The following is a 20,739-nucleotide window of genomic DNA, read 5'->3' as shown; positions in this document are numbered from 1 at the left end:
CATATATTTTTCGTAGTGTATAGAATGAACATTTGTGGGCAACAACATTTTGTAAGAAAACACAATCATAATGTAAGAGCCACTTTTAATAAAAAAAGGCATTGTGTGTTGAAGACAAAACAATCTCTTCTCCCCCAACCCCCAGGAGAAAATGACTTGATGCCAAGTTAGCCGACATCAAGAAAACTGTTTAGCTATACTAACATGTTTATAGTTACCTGTCACTGAGGTGAAGAAAACTGCTGTTCTCATCAGGATGTTCATCTTCAAAACTTAGATTGGACCAACTCCCAGTGCTATCATCACCAATACTAAGACTCATCTGCTGGCTAACAACAGATTCAACAGAGTGAAAGCCTTCTCTTCCAACAGAGCTAAACAAAAATTTAAGACAAAAACATCACTGCATTTCATGTCGATCTGTGTTAGTCCATTCACAGTAATTTAACACCATTTCAAAGACACTAAATTCCAAAAAAAGGGTGGGGGGGGGGAATCCTTCTCACCACAAGAAATGGAGCAACCGAATTAATTTTATATTTCAACAGGCTTAGGTCAGGAATTGCTATCTGGAATTCTTTCACTGCAAGACAACGGGAACGGCACAAATAATTCTCTCATTTGGAAGATTATTTACTATAAAGCATAGAAGGCATTGTAGCCTTACAGACTGTATATCAAGGTACTCTTTTCAAGAAGACTTACCATTTTGGAACTCGTTCACCATAGGACCATCCCCTGCCTGCTTCCTGTACAACCAGCTAGGTGGTCTGCTATTGTAGGCAAAGTGCTTAAGTACACACTGGTGTTTAAAATACAAGGATTCTGTTTTTTTTAAAAGGTCTTTCTGAAAGACTTGGCTTCCTGCTTCAAGAAAGTGTAGCAATGCATGACTTGTACATAATTTTTCCCTCAGGAAATAAATTCAAATTTTTTATTAAAAAAAAGAAATCAAGCAGGCATGCTCAATAAAACAAAGTCTTCGGAAGACACATAAACAGATCCAGTTTGCTAACTTTGAAGAAGTCTGAACTCCTTATAAAAAAGTTACAATATGAGAACATGCAGTTAGGAACTACGTTTCAGGAGCAAACTGTGATTATCTACATATAGATGAAATGTTAGACAGTTCAAGAAAAATGGTCACCCTACCACCAGCGTAGCAAACAGCCACAGTAACATTCACCATGTAAAAAGCCAACCTTAACCACATCACTGGCAACACTTTGCTCCAGTGAGCAAATTTGTGCAGACAAATATGTAGCTTGAATTGGAACCCATCTGGGTAATACAATTCCGATTTCTTCCCCCATTTTCCTTTAGTTATAAACAGCACTAGCAGCAGTTCTTTTCACCACACAAGGCAGCTTCTCAAGAAACATATGCATTACATACCATACATTAGGTGACAACATAAGAAACATTTACAAATTTTGTCATAGTAAAACCCTAATATCACCTCTCTGTCACAGATATAATAATAAACAGTACCTCTTTGAACCCTGCATTTTATTGCTGTCATATTCTAACTAGAATTTTTAAATAATATTTTTAAGAAGTAATGCAGAAACAGCTTCATCTTTGATACTGCAGGTATAGAAAAACATCACCACATTGGTACTTTTTTTTTTTTTTGCACCACACAGTAAGGGGCTCAACCCTGTTGTGCAGAGCCACAATATACATCTTACAAGCACTTCTATGCTGCTAGTATGTATGTTTCATATCAAACCCCGAAAAATTTAGTTCAGTCCCACTGTGGTCTTTAGCCACTGAACATATAAAAACCAATTTTATTATTCATGCCTGAATCATGATCACGCATGACATGAACCATATTGTGCATGATGTTGCCCGTCTAGAAACCAGGAAAAGAAACCTGTAGCTAGTGTGAGGAATTCCCACACACACACAAAAAGTAGGAAAATAAATATTACTATAAATTGGGGAAAACAACATGGTAAAGATTGCTCTTGTGTCTGAAGAAGAGATTTCAAGTCACTCTGGTAACTGCACAGTCTGCTTTAAGGAACAGTTGCTGTTTGCCGCAAAGTTACTGTGGCACATATTTCCTATTTATAGATCTATTAAAGCCTTTCCTAAACACACAAAAATTTGAATGTCAGTTCCTCGTCTATTGTAATACTATTTTATAGTCACAGAATAAGATGAAGTGTGTTTTAGTTTTTTTCTTTCAGCAAGGGGTTGTGGGTTTTTTTCCCCCCAATAATAATGACACTATCACAAGACAGCCGTAATCAAAATAAAGCCTTCCTACTATAAAGCAATGGCTAGTTTGGCCAGTACCAGATGTTGGTCCTACTGACAAAAGCAAAAATAAGTTACTTTCATTTATTTAGCACAGAAGAGGAAATACAGGTTGGGAACAAACCTGGATTCTGTCATGGCTCACAGATCAACAAAGCCCGTGAGGTCTACTATTTTCTACTGTAGATAAAAATAATACTTCAAGTTGAAATAATGAGTTCTACTTATTAGTCACCTACTGGAACATATGCATGCCTTGGTTTCAAGCTCACACAGGTGGAAAAAAGTCTTTTTTTTTTTCCCTAGTTCTGCATCACTTAAATACCACCAGAAGAATACAAAGAAAACATGTAGAACATAAAGCATGTAACTATTAAAACAACAACAAAAAAAATTCCTTCTGAGCACATATTTGTATTAACAATCCTTTTTCTGGTACAGAAGGCAAAAAATAAGAGAAAATTAATATTACCTTACGTTAACTGCCTGACCAATATTAGTCATAGCTGATGTCATTATTTCAGTAGTAAGGCTTTCAGCAAAACTCACTCCATCTTGTCCAATACCACTGTCAGCTGTCAGACTTGTGTAACTCAGCTCTCCTTCTGCTTTCTCTATGGCTGCAGTAGCCCCTTTGTCAGAAAACACTGTCTTCTGTTCTACATCAACATGAATTTTAGGAATATCAAGCTGAAACACTCGTGATTTCTGACAGGCACCACCTAATCCAGAATGAAGAAAATGCCTCCCTGGAACTGAGGATTCTTGTGCAGGTGGACGGTGAGGCGTACTTTCTGTACAGTACCGATGCTCCTTCATACTGCAGCATCTACAGACAGTTCCAGAAAAAGGAGACAGTTTCTCAGTATATGAGAGCCTATCCCCATTTTTTCTGTTTTCAGCCACATGGAGAACAGCAGACTCTAAACTGATTTCTAGAGTATCATCTGCTACTTTCTTAGCATATTGTTCTATAGCTTGAATTATGCCTTCGCTGTAGCCATTTTCATTTAAACTGCCTGTACTATGATACAGTTTATGATCTGGGGAGAAAGGAAGAAATGTCCTAGAAAAGCTTGTTTTAATAAGATCCCCTGTGACTTCATCAAATTCAGTCTTTTTATATAGACAGGAATCTGTTAAAGACTTTGGCAAACATGCTCCCGACATTTTCAATTTCTTCCTGACATCACAAGTGATACTGCGAGCAAGGGATTCTGAAAAATGTAACAACTCCGCGCATTCTATTCTCTGCGTGCCAATACTCCTTTCATACGCTTGGTCTTCACAGCGATGAATGCTGCTTTTCACTTGCTGTACTGCATCTTTGTTGACTGCTTTGATCAGTTCCACCTTACCATTTACCTGTGCATTTTGCCCAGGAAATGTCTTTCTGTTGTATCTCAATTTGTTTTTTCTAGCAGCTTGCTGTAAGCCTGATTTGATAGACCTGTAAGCAAGTCTGCTAGCATACTGATCCATTAACAGTTCAGCATTACCACCTTCTCTTTTCAGAACTCGAATGATATGATCTGCGTATTCGTCAGTCACACTTTCACAGCTTGGGTATTTGGAGGTCAAACCTGTCGTGCCTGAACCTTGTGGTAAAGGAAGTACAGATGAATCTCTCTCCGCCGGCCACTGCTCCCGCACTGGACCGCACTGTTCTTTTGAACTATAATCTTTATCGCCTTTTCTCAGATAAAGGCAATCCACCTGACAGTTAACCCTCTTCAACCTCAACAGTTTACAATGCCTTGATTTCACTATTTTCTTGGCCTCATTGATGACTTTTCCTGCCATATAACCTGCATAATTCCATAAAGAATTGCATGTCTCTTCTGGGATATTTGTAAACGCAGGATATCCACATTTTTTGGTTTGCATACCTAATGGAACGTGTCTATCAGCTTCCCTTTCGTCTGTTTTACCATCTAAATGGGAAGCAGCCATTTCAGTCGCTATGGAAATTATATGGCTAGCTAAGCAATCTGCATACTGAACTGTTTTTTCTGAACGCTCCTCCTTCTCAGCAGGCATTTCAGAATGATCTTCATCTTCACTACTTTCCACTTCTTCAGAAAGCGACCGCATGAGTTTCAGCATAAATTCCTCCTTTTCCAAAGAGTCATGTTCAGTTTCAGGCAAACCAGTAACGGATGGATTATATGGTGTAGAAGGTGGTGTTGCCGGTGCAAATTCCTTTGCTAATTCTCCCTTGAGTTTCTTAGATAGTTTTCTTAGGTTTCTTTCAGAACTGCTTTGACAGGGTACTAAAGGAGTTGGAGGGGGTGTATCAGGCATTACACAGGTATTTCCATCTTTGAGACTTGATTTATCTTCCATCTGCAAAGCGTCTTCACTGCCAAGCATCACTGAAGACAAGCTATTTGTATGCAGAAAACAATCAGCCTGCCTGTAAGTCAAAGGCCCTGATGATGGTTTCTGAGTATCATGGTTTTTTGAGGGCTTATTTAAGTATGTTATTGAGCAGCTTCCTGCGTCAGTGAAGTCCTCTAGAACATGCCTAGCAAAAGTCACAGTGGAACAAGGCGGTGGTGATTTTGAAGAAAACCTGTGTCCTTTTTGTTCCTGCCAATAATCTTTAGATTCTGAAAAACACTGAGCAGAATGAGTTGGGGTAAGAAATTTACATGGATTATTCAAAGCCATCTGTTGCTGTTCCACAATTATAGAAACATTACTTTGTTTCTCAGCCTCTTGCTTCATTACACATTGTTCTTTTCTACCGATACCTGCATAAGTCTGTGAGCTCACATTACATGCGAAATTCTCACTAGTGTTGCACAACACAGTTTTACTTTCAGCCACAGACTGTTTTATGACACACTTGGCCAAGTGATCTGCAAACACATTCTTGGGAAAATCTTCACCAATACATTGCACATACGGTTTTTTATCTACTACTTTTCTTGTTAAAAAATCTGTATACTCTTCTACTGCTTTTGTTGCTCTAGATGAGGTTATGGCTTCATAAGCTTCATTTACTATCATATCTACCATAGTTCCAGAGAAAGTATTAATGCCTTTTGACCCACTTGTTAATTCTGAATCACTGTTCATTCCAGATCTGTTATTTGTTTGTTTGGTGTCATTTTGGTTATGTAAAAATGATGGAGTATTTTCAGTATTTTGACCGTGATCTGAAGTTAGGTATATACTTCTGAAAGAAGCGACTTCCTCCTCTCTGTTTCTGCTTGTGAAAAACGGATGAGCAGAGTCTTCGTATATTTTTTTATTGTCATCAGAATTTGGAGCAGTGGATACTTTTGCTTTATAAGCATCAGAGGAAACCTGATGTTGACAAAGAGCTCTTCCAGCTAAGGGCACTGGTATTGAACTTACAACACCAGAGGTGCAAAATAGAGCTTGCTGTACTGTACATTCCTTCTTGGAATCTTGGATTGGCTTCAGCGCTACCCTATCATTAAAATTAGGAGAAACTGTGGAAGTCTGTGTTGACTCTAACATACTTTCTGCGCTCACGTATTTAATGTTGTCCATGGAAACGCTAATGGCTGCTTGTGTTGTGAAGGTCACATCAACCTGAGATAGTTCAATAAAAGCCTCCTGAATGACAGATTCAGACAAATCCCTGGCATAGGATCTTACCACTTTGTCTTCATAATCGAATGATGAAGGCTGTGCAGCTGTAGGTGTCGATGGATATGAAAACTGGCATACTTCCATGATTCCTTCAAACACAAGTTCTTCAGCAAGGTCTGCCGCAAACCGTGCAACGGTGTTGGTAAATATTTGTTTCTTCACGTGCCGCAGTTCTTTCAACGCACCAGTTATAGCTTCACTCACCAAAAAGCTTGCTATCCCATTAATGGCACGCTCCTTCAGGGAGATTGCTCTACGTCTTCCAATCTCATAAAAAGCCATCTGAAAGACTGAAGAAGTTAACCTAGCAGCCAAATGACAAAGTGCATTGGTGCAAGAAGAAACGCCTTTTTGCAGGTCTTTAAATGCACTGCCGAAACTTTTTTCAACTAATTCAGCTGCAAATTTTTGAATGCTAGCTCTAATCATTAATGATTTATGTTTAGATTTTGCTTGTTTATCTGGCTCCTTACCAGTTTTCATTTTAAGATCTGCAGCTTGACCTTTTCTGTCTTTCAAAGCAAACCGTTTGCGTTTCAAATCATTTCCTGCACATACGTGTTCTGATGAGGACTCAGACTGAAAAACAGAACCCAGTATTTCAAATGAAACACTATCAGCATATGCTGAATAACTATTATAAACTGCATCATGGTGATTTTGACCTGTCCCATCTCCACCAAGATTAATTCGACACAAACATTCAGAAGAACCACAGCTCCCTAGTGGGCTGAAAGCCGATGATCTAATAGGGCTGAACAACCCTCCATTCTCTTCCCCTGATGTTTTAACTGGGCGAGGGGAATCTGGAACATCAAAGACGCTGCTATATGGTGATTCTGGTTTACGAGGAGTGGGCTTCTTTACATTGGCTGGGAGAGTGGGACGATCAAACTTGAATTTCTGAGGATTCATTGTAATTCTTGCAGAAGACAACTGTTCATGTGCAGTCCTCCTTTTCTGGGAGGGATTCCCTTGGATGGGATCCCTAATAACTTTTTCCAAGGCTTGTTCCAGCTCATCGAATTGATCAAAACTATCAAAAAATTCACTTACTTCTGAGTCTGAATCCTCTATACCATCTTTCACTACAGGAATTTTTGGCAGCTGAAGTTTTGCCTTCAAGCTTTTTTGATACCCTTCTTCATCTAAGAAGATGATGGGACTTGGGCTGGAGCAATCTGACTCAGAGGATTCAGCTGGAGAAGAGGAAAACAATGTTTTACATAAAAAATTAACACCTTGATCAGGATTATATGGCTTATAGAAACTCCTTTGTATCCAAGGATCAGAAATTGAGGTTGTAACTGAATTTTTTACTGAGGACAGTTCCTTAAGTCCCAGAATATCAATCAAAGTAGAAGATCTGGCAGAAGACTTTCGATGTGCAGAACCCACAAGGATCTTTGAGTCAACAGCTTCTAAACATTGAGCAGGGATGGTCTGTGAAGCAGCATCTCGATGGTTTCGAGAAGTAAAGCTGCATGCACCTGAAAAAAAAACCCAATATTTCGTCAAAACCAAGAATTTTCACATAACTACAGAAAATTTGGGACAGATTTTAGTGACAGTTGCTGGGCTTTTTATTGTTGCAAAATGCTCCCCGATCTTTCAGGATTAAAGCAATCTTGTATTTTTTTTTCCAAATCCTATTATACTAATCTAATCACTGAAAAATTAATGTATTTTTAACACACAAAGCAGAACAAGATTCTATTTGATCTGCATCTGACACTAAGATTAGAATCTTTGGTTTATGAGTTGATAAACTGTTGTGGAAAGAACAGGGGAAAAAATTTGCAATTGCATAATACCCGTTAACAAAACATCATTAAGGTAAAAAACTTACTCTTTATTTACATTTAGTTTCTTGTGAAATCCCAACAGCCTAAACTTCAAATAAGAATTTCTACAAGTCAACAGCATGCAAGAACTTACCAGCACTTTGTATCTTTGAAGGCTCATCTTCATCTAAGTGTTCGAAAGCAGTGACAAAATCATCCTCAATTGAAGAAACTGACTGATTAGTGTCATCATCTTCTCCATGGGATGCCTCTGTTTGATGTTTTTGCGATGAGTTTATTTCCACTGCGTATCTTATGCCTGTGGAATACTTGCTCAGCAAGGTAAATATATAGTCAACTTTGATCCTTGGGAATGAAGGAGACAGTCTCATCACACAAAACACATCAGGAAGCTGATTCTTGAAGAAGAGAGCAACAAGAAAACAAACATGACAACCTTGGAATGATTTCAACTGTCAGGAGTAGCAAGGGATTCCTTCAATGCATTTTTGTGAACAGTAAACAATTTACAAATATTTTAAAGATAAGAAAATGAATGGAACAGTTTGTGTAGAGTGATAGTTAAAATCACTTGTTTTCCTAACTTCTGCATTCTGAATAAATTGTTGCAAGAAAACAAACAAAAGGTTGTTTAATACAACCCTGATAATATGTACTCAAGAATCTATTAATTAAAGAATGTGTGTTAAAAATCTGCAGAGGAAGACAGTATTTCAAAGCATGTTTATGCTGAATAGTACTGCAGTATATAGGATATTTGCTTCTTCAAGGTATTTTTTACCTTATATGCAATATAATTACATTTAACATGCATGATTAGTCAATATGGCCTTAAGAAGTTTGCTTTAACAACATTTAAAATTGGAAATAATAGAATGAAAAAATAATAATAATAATAATGGAAATAATATTGGAAACAAAAATAATGGAAATGATATTACTAACATTTATAACTGTAAATACTTTTTTAATAAGGGAAGAGCCCACTGTGTTTTATGAACACCTGACATTCTCATAATTTTTGGCACCTCTGTTTCAAGAAGAAAAGTCTGCAAAGGATGAAAGCTGTGTCTGAGCAGAGCAGAGAGAGGTAACTTGACAAGTTTCATCTTCTTTCCAAATTGGCGGTGAAAGGGACTATAGTCTAGCAGAAGCATGGGATCAGCACCATAATTAAATAGGTATTAAATATTTTCTGTTAATAACACAGCACCTGAAAGCACCAAGTTTATTCCGAGGTTTTCTAACATTCATTTTAAAGAAACCGCACAAATATAACATCATCAATACTACTGTGGCTAAGTAGGACCAAAAACACAAGAAGACAAGGTGTGGTATGACTAAACTCTTTATGCGGCCAAATAAAATGCTTCTGTAATTAAGACATGCAAGAAGATACAGAACGTTTACCTGATGTTTCATGACATGAGGTTTTGCCAAAGTTTTCTTTACATCTTTTAGAAATACAACCTCATTTTCTTTTATTTTGCACAACTGAAGAGATTTCAGAACATCTGGGAGCTCTGCAGAAACAGCTGCCAACTCCTGATTTAAATATACAAACACATTGAGAATACAAAGGGAAAAAATAACATGTAAATGATAATGGATTTGATTTCATATCCCCCCTAAACAGTAACAGGTGCTAAGTTTGGTAAAGCTCCTCCTTCCTCTCCTATTTCTTGCCCTATCCCCCACATATTCTCTCAAACTGTGGTATAAAGCTCGTGTAAATAAGCTTCAATTTAGTCCACACTCATCTCCAGCTCACTGTTCTAACAAAAGAAGAAATTCCACTGTTACTGAGGGGCCAGAAGAGGCTTAAAAGTCACAAAGGAGAATCTTGTAAGCACTGAGAAACAGCTGCACATCCTACAACGTACGCAACTTCAAAGAGAAGACTGAACTCAGCTACTAATGGTTTTCAATGGATCTCTACATGCTCTTACTGTGCTTTATTGGAACAGTGTTTTAGCCCACTATGGCAAAAACAGGGACAAGGCACTTCTTTAAGCATCATCTTGGATAGCTTTTAGATTTACCTCATATAGAAAAGGACTATGAAAGATTTATGACCGATTGTTTAAAAACAATCTAAATACTATACCGATCCATATGGTACAAAGCAAGTCTCCGTAAACCTACTCAGCCAGTTTTCTCTAAATTCCATCTAACTCTAGACAATCAAATATTTCTTACCCATACTTTAAAGAATGTCTACACTATTATAATTTGATTAATTAGCAACATTGATACAACTTTGAACACAAATGGATTGCGAGTTTCTGTTTTTCATTTTTAAACATCAGAAAACTACTACAGCAATCTCCATCTGCCAAGATCTAGGCAGAGTAGAAGTGTGGAGTTGCACTGTAAACATCTATGTTGTGGGTTATACTGATGCATAAATTGCATGGGAAGATTAAATTCTTAACTTCTTAAAATGGCATGGCCCAGGCCCACTAGTTTGCTACGCTTCCCCTTTTAAAATAAGGTTTCATCATCTAACTCTCCAGAATAATATCTTAAGGCATAAACGTAATACTGACTCCTGGTCCCCCACCAGCAATTCACAGCTAACAGTCAATTCAGTAAAATTTCACCTTTGCAGATGACAATCACACCATATTAATAAGCACAACTCTACTAAGGAGAAGATTATAAACCCGAATACTGATACACACAGGTTTTTAAACAAAAAAGCCCAAAACAAAACACCCACTCACCCCAACCCCCCTCCCCAAATCCCCCCCAATTTAAGCAAGCTATTTCAAACCATTCCAATACAAAGACTGGCCCAGGTTATATTTTAAATACATATGTAACATTGATGATCATATTAAAATGATTTTTCAACCTTTCAATGATATTTAAAACTTAGGTTTTAAGTGCTCAAGGCATACATATTTCATTTCTTGAGCACCAAAACGCCTCCATCTAAAAAAAATATGTACTACCTAGAAGAAATCACCTGTACTGAAGAACTTTATTTTCCAATATAGATAGATTTATACTTTACCTGCAAATAAGCAGTACCCGCCTCTTCGGCAAAACTTATAAATGTAATCTGTAAAAGAAATACATTAACGTATTGAAGTACAGAAAATAACTTTTTCGTCATCTGCGGATACTTAGAGAGTTAAAAATTCATCAAGCTGTACCATAAAGCTTCATGCTACTGCCATGAAAACCATACCTTAAGGTAGCATAGCTTGCTCAAGCAGTAGCACATAGTCTTACATAAAGATTAGTACTGCTACATTATTTGACTTGTGAAAGGTCAGATCAAACGAAAGAGCATATACAACATTTAAAACCCACTACACATAAATTTTTCTAGTGGCCTATTGGCTGGTACACATTGAGCAACGTGTGTAAGTCTCATTACATCGATTGAAATAAATACAATTTTGCAAAGATCAGTGCTCATCTGACCTTGCTTCAAGATGGACACATATAAAACAGTTCCAGTCTAAAATCTGTCCACGCTAACTAACTGTGATATATTCAGATATACTGAAGAGGGCATAATCACAGGTTGGAAGGGACCTCAGTGATCATCTAGTGCCAACACATTATACAGTTTACCATGTAAATTCATTAGCCTAAGGCCAAAACACAACAGATTACTTAAACCACATGTTTGCATGCAATATCCAGTAGATAAACGCCTGAAGTAAAAGAATTAAACTATTCAACCTAAAAAATAATTTAAAGAAGGGTCTTGTCAGGGACAGGAACCTGGAATATGTCAGAAATGTCAGCTTTACCTCAGATTTTTTTGCTTGTGCACAGGGGAGATATTTTATCACATATTCTCCCTTGCTTCTGTCTACAGTCTACAGGTGTCTTGTACCATTCAACATGAACAGAGCAGGGAGTCAGTATTTTGTCTTACCTTCATTCTTCAGTGTCAGATCATGATATATTTTACATCCGCTACTGTTTCAAACATCAGATCTCCTCAGTTCTCAATTAGTATTTCCCTAACAATAAATCAATAGTGTATCTGCATGCTCAAAGTAAAAAAAATAATCCCACGGCATTTATTTTCAAAACAGGGTTGTAAGAAAATAAATTTTGCTTTCATTTTGTAGATATGGAATAAAGCACAAAGATTAAATACTTCCACTGATGTTTGGGCTAAAGTTTGATATGGCTTGGATTCAATTGTTTCAGAGCACTGTGCATAGACTCAATTTCATGTATCGAAGTCACAGCTCACACTAAATTTCTAGCAGCTACTCCCTGTTACTGTAAGGTTGTCAGGTGGTTCTCAAGTTTGAAAACAGTAAAGAACATCACTATGTTTATAATCACTTAATAGTAACTGATTACGCTACTTGCTTGCACATACACAGAATCTATGAAACAGACAAATCTAGAAAACAAAATGGCTGAAAAACAATTCTGTTTTGAACTGTATTTGAGTTTTGAATATGTTCTTTCAATGTATGACAAAAAAAAAACCAACCCCACCTTTCTTTTAAACTGAAATCATACTAACATATTAAAAAATGCTGACTTGTTTATTTCAGGGGATGTCATGCTGGGAAGCTACTGTGTCCCCAGAAAAGATCTTCCTTTTTACATTGACTTACCCTTATTTCAGTTATGACAAAATTATAAATGAAACAATACTTCACAGTAGCATTCCAAATAGCTCCAGACAAATTACAGGTCTCCAGCACCATATTCACCATGTTAACTATGAAACAATCCTGTTTGAGCAACGTACCCTTTAACGCCTATATCTTTTTATCAATTCCTAAATCTTTCATCTGCACAATACCTGCAACATACCTTTCAACTTTTACATCTTTTCATCTCTACAGCACCTACAATATGAGCTGAACTTCACAGAAGAGGCAAAATAGCAAACAATTTAAAGGACTTGGAAAAAAAGTTCTCTGAAGAACATTTTGGGAAGCTTTAGGGCTTGTCACTGTTGGGGTTTTTTTGATTGATTTTTTTTTTTTTAATGGATGTCTTCTTACATGCTCTTTACTCTTCCTCAAGAAGGTTCCAACTCTTTCCTCCTCCCATGGGATAACTCATTGTGCAAGATAGGTATGACTCCTGCGTACTGCCCTTCAACAAATGAAGGCCAATGAGTCCATGTATACACCAATGGGCCAGCAGATTGCTGACAGAGACCACTGCCGAGTCTGCCTATTTTTACCTCAGTGAGAACACTGATTTGTATTTATTGTTCCCAAACTCCAGTTTTCACAGAAAAATAATAACCTTTTAAGACCTTGAATGTGTCTGAAATTAGTATACCCGTTGAAAAGTTGTTGGGGACTAGGCCAGGGAGATACAAAGGCCAACAGTTGGTAACACAAGCCTTTCCTTTGAACTAAAAATAGTGGATGAGACACTGTATTTTAAGGTTATCATAACCCACGGGTACAGAGGAAAATAATTTAAATGGTACAGGAAACCTAAATTCTGGTTTTGCTAAGTCTAAGTAATTATCTTTGCAGTCCTAATAATGTTCTTTTAACGTTATTCTGCATATAGGTGTCTTTCACTATACTTTTGTAAGAAAAAAATACCTGTTCTGTAGCAGGATATTGACCCTCTTGCATTTCAACCAGAGGGTTCCTAATTGCTTGAGCTAATGAAGTAACTAAATATAGTCAGCTATCTTTCTCCATAGGGACCACCATTACAGGCATATAAAACATGTTGCCAGTATTTGCTACAAGAATGGGGAAAAAGAAAAAAAGGGTGGGGTTCAGGGGGAGGCAATGTTTGAGGGGTTTCATAGATTCTAGAGCATGGTCTGTCCAAACAGACAGAGACAAGCTTTTGCTCAGTCCTCTACTGCTTAACTCTTCTCTCTTACCTCTAATCTGCAACAGCTCGTCATCTTTCACAAATTCAGCCTCTTGTCTGCTCCCCACACATCTCATACAGTCACAATCTCACCATCCAGCCAGTCCCAAAAACCCTGGTGTTATCCAGGCAATCCTAACTCATCTCTGCTGGTTGCACAATGTGCCTCTTCCCTTCCTCCTGCTACTCCTTATCCAATTACCAGTCTTCTCTACCACTTCCTGAGTCTTTCTTGCTTCATTTCTCCCTGTCTCAGCTCCTCTGCCTGGCCAGTTCATGTCATCCTCTCCTTCTCTAAGCTCCTTGTCAGGTCTGTCAGCTACTACTTAGTGGTCTTCTGAAACAATTAATATGAGATACATGGTACACATTGCTGCTTACTTTTTTCTTTTCCCTTTAGAGAAGCTGCTGTTAGTCTTGTAACTTAAACAGCTCTAGTCATTCTTCCTCACAGCTTGAGATTTACCTAGACAGTCCTGCATTCTGTCCAGGTCTATCTCTCCTCTCTCCATGTCTTGTCCAGCTTTGGGCCCATCTGTATTAACGTAAAAGTAGTCCAGATCTGCAATGTTGAGGCTTGAGCTTTTAGTACTGAGCACAGGGCAAACAAGAGCGATCACTTAAACTCTTATCTTCTGACCTGGATCAAAATGTTCTGCTACCTTCTTAGAACCCCATCCATACAACCTGCATCACAGGAGTGCTCAGAAATCCAGTACACCCAGTCATACTATTCTTACATCATCTATCTACAGGTTTTCGCTTTTTTTAGTTTCACAAATCCTACAACATAGAGAAATGTCATCTTGAAATGTCACAGCTCTTTTCATAACTCCAGTGACTGAATTGAAGAATGACAGTAGGTGGTACAGATTTTTACGGGCAGTAGCTTGGAGCATTGTTCACATTTACCATCCTGCAACTTCCCATACTGCTACAAGCTAAATCGTTTTCTATCATAGCCACAAAACATCTATAAATGGTAAGGTTATGCCAAACCTCAATGAAATTATCTTGTTCTTCCTGATTTAGACATTCATCTGCTGATACATTGCATAACTCTTTTCTGCTGTGTAGCAGTGACTTCATAGAGTGCAGTACACCTTCACCAAAAGTCTGAAAAACAATGAAAAAAAATATGAGACAAAGAAAATGTATTTTCAGTTTTGGATACAGGGCCCCTCCATCTATCCCCTGCCCCACCCAGAGGTTTCCCTACTCTAAGTACTGTTTCAAGTTACTTTGTATATAATCCACCAGGTTTCCAGCTTAAATTTACTTCAGGACATGGAATTGAAATGGATTAGCTGCCTCCTTCAAGCAAACCTTTTATTCCAAAAGAAGTTGACTGTTCTGTATTAAAAAAAAAAGTGAGATCATGCAAACTTTGAAAAAACCCCATGCATCCAAGAAGAAATCCAAGCCCCATCTATTTCTTGCATCGGAGCCTTTATATGGAACTTTTTCTTCAGCTTTTCCTTAAAAAGGATGAAAAGCAAATTTAGCCAAGAAAAGTAATGGAGGTGGCTTCAAAAGTGAGTGGGGAAGAAAACAAACAAAAAACACCATGAAAAATCCACACACGTTTTCCTTCCCAGTTCCTTGAAGAACTGTAACTGAAACCCATATAATTATGTCTTGTAATGTTTCTTTTATTTATACTTATGGTGACATGCAAGCAATCACAGATGGCTAAAAAAGGCATAAGAATTTAATCATTTCTCCCAATGTAACAAAGTGCAGCAGAACAAAAGAATTATCTTCACTGGTATCTTAAGTCAAATAAAACAAGATGACAGAACAACAAAAACTGGTTCACTCAGCTTGTACAAAAGAAAACATCCTCTCACTTTTTTTTTTTTTAGGAAGTTAACAACATTTTTTTATTTTAAAAGCGTCACCTTCTCTATCAAGTGGTAAGGTTAATAAGAAAACTAAGATAATGATAAGATAGTGATATTAATGCAGTCAAAACAGTAGTTTCTGTGGAAAAGTAATAGCTGAACTATTTTAAAATGCATTTAGGGCAGTTATTGGACATACAAAATAAATTAATGAAGTATTCGTCTAATTTCCACCTTTCCATCTTCCATCTTCCAGATTTACAGGTGGCTGCAATACCAATATTGCTCAAAGACTCTCCCCCAGGAGTTCTGCTGTTCATCTCACACAAAAATCATTTGTGAAGTCATGCAAGCATGTTGAAATGCCTAATTTTCAGCTTCTACAATAACTTAATCAGTCACAGCACTCAAAATAGTAATTTTAAAAAAAAGCCATACAATGTGACCTGCTAATTTTCTGCAGACCAACAGTGATCCAGTTTGAGAAGGGCTTATCATTATTCTCTAGCAGTCAGGTTTTCTAAGGCTACAAACTACCACATACACCTTATTGACAAGTAAGTATTCTTCCCTAGCTTAACATCGTGAAAGAAAAGGCAGGATGGATAACTCGAACAGGAATATGGTCTTAGGAGCTACAATAGTTGAGGCAAAGGAAAATTCAAGATTTTGGAGAATATGAAGTTGAAGTGGGAGAAGAAGAAAGACATAACAATTGGAAAAATCTCCAGGTCTGGAAGAACCAAATATAAAACTATCTGTAGGTCTGCTAGCACACTGATGGTGGCACTGCATAACTGAAGAGATAAAATAACCATATTTTAAAAAGGAGGAGGAAGGAAGCAATGCATGTGTTTAAGATCATGTTAATGTATGTAGGAGTTCAGAACATGGAAAGAATGAAAATACGGAAACCAACAGGCACAATATAGACATAGAGAAAAGATCTCATCTATCTGGACTTCCACAGATTATTTACACTGCAATATATGAAGAGTTAACAAAACCACAAAAAGACAGAGTTTACTATAAGAACTGTTTCTGGAAAAGAAGAATTTGCCTGAATGGAGCTATCAAAGGGGTTGTTCAGATGATATAGTAGATGGAGGTCAGTAACCCAGTAATCAATTTATTCAAAATTTATCTTGAGACTGAAGGAAATGTATCTTGGGGGGGTGGGGGTGTAAATATGTAGATGAAATCTGGTGATAATTCAAAGTAAGCAGATGTCATCAGTCAAGAGGAAGAACAGCATATCATACAAGAAGAACTTGCTCAACGTGAGAATATGTCCTTAAAAAAGAAACTTATGTCCTTAAAAAACAAAAGCGAGCTTTAAAAATAGAATTGCAAATTCACAAGATGGGAAATAAAAGACCTGAGCTGACTTCTCAATTGTGGTGTAGCAATGAATGGTCAATATGATACAGCACTGAAAATAGCAAATATGACCCTAGTGTGCATCCTTTAGCGAAAGAACTGACATCATCAGTCACTGAGAAGGACATCTGTGTATATATAGAGTATCATCCACATGTAAAAAGAAGATTAACTCACAACAAGCACAGAAAGTAGGACTATGACGGATAATCGCTGGCATGCAGAGGCTTTCATACAAAAGTAGACTAAAACCTTAGTTTATACAGTTTCCAAAAACCAAGGCTAACAGAGGACAGATCACCAACTGTAAAAGCATCACAAGGGTGACTACCAGTGGAAGAAAAAAAAAAAAATATTTAACCTGAAGAATAATGACATCCATGAACAAACAGGTATGCAGTTGATGTGAATAGCTTCAGCCTGGAATTCATAAGATTCTTAGCTATTACAACAGGTTTTGGTTTTCTTTAATCTCCTCTTATTAATTGTGAGACTATATTTAATAACTTTTCCATATTCTTATCAAAATTGTCCTAGTGACAGAAGAGGACTGCACTCAATTTCGGAGAAATCCTCCTATCCAACAGTCAATGAAAGCGAGCTCTCTCACAACCACGGTCTAGGAGACACACAACTACATTAAAAACTGAAAAACAGCAAGTTCCCAAGAGGATCAGCTCAGTTTAGGTAACGACACGAAGTTATCCTCAACAAAAGGATGTAATTTGTTTTTATAAATAATACAACTATTTCCCATATACATCAACACATGGGCAGAAAACCCCAAGCTGTCTATAAAGCACCACTTGCTAGGCCTGCATACTCCTTCCTCACAGAAATTTGCGAGTCACAAGTCTGGCAAGAAACACTATTTCAACAGTGAGCACAGATTTCAAACTTACTAAGTCGTACTAGGGGAAAAACACAGATATCCTCAAATGTGTGCAGAGCAAGACAGACCTGAACCTCATCATGCCTCTGGCTCAAACGAGCAATTCAAAGTTTTGTGTTGTCCCCTCTGCGGTCAGCAAATCAAGAAGTCATTATCTATGGATCCTTCACAGTACACTGGAGGAAATTCTAAATCAGTCTCATGAACTGTTTTAAAGAACTGCTCTCTAATCTGTTAAACAACCCACAAACATGTAAGATGCCACAACCTACAGAGAAATCAAGTCCAGTGCTAGAGAGTCATGCTTACTCTGCTCTTAAGTACCAAAACAGCTCCTCCTGATTTTGTGTGCTGTAAGATTTAAATAGACCGAATATTTTGAAGTCATTTTGTAAAAATGGAAAATTAGGCTTTCAGTGTGCATACCACAACCGTGCGCTGACTTTTAAGAGCTACTACTGCAACAATTCCTGTGAAGTATTACAAAGTATTAGAAAAAGGACGTGAATCAGACCGCGAGCTGTGAATCAACAGAAGATAAAACATAGCATGATTCTGACCACCCTACTGCCTGGCTTTGTGAGAAAGAATGAAAGTTCCGCACTATAATCTAAGTAGCCACCCCACAGGGAAACATCAAGAGGAGGCAGCCACAGATCAAAACACTGCAGTCTGGCTGTATGGAAATGCAGAATTCTGCAAGACACCCAAGAAGGGTCGAAGTCATGTTCCTTCCTAGAACCACACAGTCCTGAACGCTCAATGGCAATTGATGGAGCTAATATTTTAGGCAACCATTAGAATCAGTGAGGAATCACTGGTCACTGTCATTATTAGAAAGATGTTTCTCCACCCAAAGTCTAAAAACCTAGGAGGGAATAGTTGGTTTGGTTTGTGGATTTTTTTGGTTTGTGGTTTGTTTTTTTTTTTAATTGAAGAGAAAAAACCAAATAAAGGGCAGACTAAAAAAGTCCCCTAAAACCCAGTTCATGTTAAGAATGCAAAATGATTTGACTGTAGTTAAAGAACTGTACTTGAGCTGAAGATTTCTCGTAAACCAGTAAAATTAAAGTTTTTATACCATCTGTCTTAAAGAATATCACCCATAATTACAAACTGCTTAATGTAGGATGGTTAACATTCCATGTCAGGACCTGGAACTGATTACCTGCCTGGCAGTCCCATAACGCTTACCTTTGCCTCCAAGCAATTTCTACAGGACCTGCAGCACTGACACTGTTTCCTTAAAACAACAAAATCTACTTGTGGAATAAAATAATGCAATTTTCACGTGACAAGATACTTCCTTGCTCAGTTTCTCCTCTTATGCATTGCACACACTTGCAAGTAAAGAATTTATTAGTAATGAGGAAAAAACTAAAAAAATACTAACCTGTATTCAACTACTTTGGGAAATATGATTGGATAAATGAATTTGTTCCTTCAGGATAAACTGCAACTTTCATTTGAGTAAACGCTTATAGAAGTTGAAAAAAAAATTGAGGAACAGTATTTATGTTCTCCAAGCTAAAGTGACAAAATTTAAAAGAATAAATAAATACTGTTGGGGGGAAAAAAACCACCGTAGTATCTTTCATAAGTGCTAGACATATCTTCTTTTTCACCAAAGCACTTCCTAGAAGTTCATGTAAACACAAGGGTAAGCTAGTCAAGAAACCAAGATCTAAAGATAACGATATTACAGTAAGCCCAACACAGACTTCACAGAACAGTCTTTAATGAACACTACATATTTATATTTTAATTTATTACATATGAACTTGAAAAATCTGTGCTTAAAAAAAAGTTATGCTCCAATAAACAACATAAATTTCAGCAAAAAAATACATCGTGATTTCGTATCACCTTAAAACAAAGGCAAAAGCATGCACCCCTTCCCTAAATTATCTGTCTCCCAGTTCAACTATGCTAAATATGCCAAAGCATAAAGCAAAGGAAGAAATGCCTCCCTGAAATGTCAGACAACCAAAATTAAAACACACAAAGGGGGGAAAAAAAACTAGTCAAAAACACCAACCAAACCTACCAGTTCACTTGGTTCATTACTACACTGTCACAATAAAGATAAAAAGCTCTGAAATAATTTTCTTTTTAAAAATACAGATAATTACCTTTTTCACAGATATTCTTGGTTTCATTCGAGTGCCCTGCACCCTGGTGTACATATCCATTTTACCAATCCTAGTATTCAGTGAAAGAAGTCACCTCAAAAAGACCTAGGAAAAACATTTATACTGGATTATTTTATGTTTCCCCATGTAGTTCGTATACATTTTGAAAATGCAAGTAGACAAAATGAGAACCAATAAAAACAATTAAAAAGCATTTTAAAACTGAGGAAGAAAAAGCACACCATCCATACTGACTGTTGCCTTTGAAAAAGCACTGCCTTAACGTTTTTTAAAAGGATGGACAAAATGTAACACACACACACCTTACAGTTAGTTCCAACATATTTTTAAGGAGGTTTCAAGGCTGCAATGGTGGGGGGGGGAAGGGAGGGAAGGGGAGCAGAGAGGAACATGATGTTAAATATTGTTTCACTATCACTGATACTCCGGTGAAGTTTATCAGCAAACTCCTGTACCATACAATGCACTGGAACTACCCTTCAACAGTCTCGAGAGGAAAACGTACCACTCACCCACTCCACCAACTGGCCTGTTTGTTTTTGTCAACTCTAAGTACTAAAAACAAACACACGTGACTCCTGTTCAGGCTAACAAGTATCAACAATCTTGTTCTGTGGCACTGCTCGGGGCAGTCCTGTCTCTGCTGGCAAAACACAAGGGACCAAAAACGCATCTACCAGCACTCTGATTTCACCAAAGCAGGTCAGAAGAGTTTCTGCTCGTCAGCTACCCTTATTGATCTTAAGTCTAATTCTACCAACAAGAACAAAACCCGATACAACAATGAAATCAACGCAAGTTTTTGAAGTTTCCCTGTTTAATCAGCAGCAATGAAAAGAAACAGAATTATCTAGTTTGTTTAATTCATCTCCACATCCCCCCAAACAGGTGGGTATTAATAATGACAGAAAGCATGTGCTGGGCTTTTA

The 20,739-nt window shown here is 37.4% G+C and overlaps 1 protein-coding gene across 5 annotated transcripts in view; it reads right to left on the bottom strand.

Annotated features, from left to right (window-relative positions):
- AKAP11 (A-kinase anchoring protein 11) overlaps positions 1-20,739 on the bottom strand; it is a 44,885-nt gene that overhangs the window by 18,910 nt on the left and 5,236 nt on the right. For 3 of the 5 annotated variants that reach the window (XM_064440812.1, XM_064440814.1, XM_064440815.1), the window contains exons 2-8: positions 19,790-19,894; positions 14,541-14,657; positions 10,720-10,767; positions 9,111-9,245; positions 7,834-8,098; positions 2,741-7,385; positions 219-374 (exon numbers count right to left, since the gene is read on the bottom strand). In XM_064440812.1, the coding sequence (XP_064296882.1) occupies positions 219-374; positions 2,741-7,385; positions 7,834-8,098; positions 9,111-9,245; positions 10,720-10,767; positions 14,541-14,657; positions 19,790-19,849 (5,426 nt within the window). In that variant the 5' untranslated portion in view covers positions 19,850-19,894. Of the gene's footprint in view, positions 1-218; positions 375-2,740; positions 7,386-7,833; positions 8,099-9,110; positions 9,246-10,719; positions 10,768-11,598; positions 11,687-14,540; positions 14,658-19,789; positions 19,895-20,739 lie in introns of those variants that run through there. The other 2 variants (XM_064440817.1, XM_064440816.1) reach the window with 2 other exon arrangements.

This window comes from Phalacrocorax carbo, chromosome 1, assembly GCF_963921805.1.
Source record: "Phalacrocorax carbo chromosome 1, bPhaCar2.1, whole genome shotgun sequence".
Classification (NCBI taxonomy): Eukaryota; Metazoa; Chordata; class Aves; order Suliformes; family Phalacrocoracidae; genus Phalacrocorax; species Phalacrocorax carbo.
The sequence above is the reverse complement of the archived record's forward strand: the minus strand, read 5'-3'. Positions and strand labels throughout refer to the sequence as shown.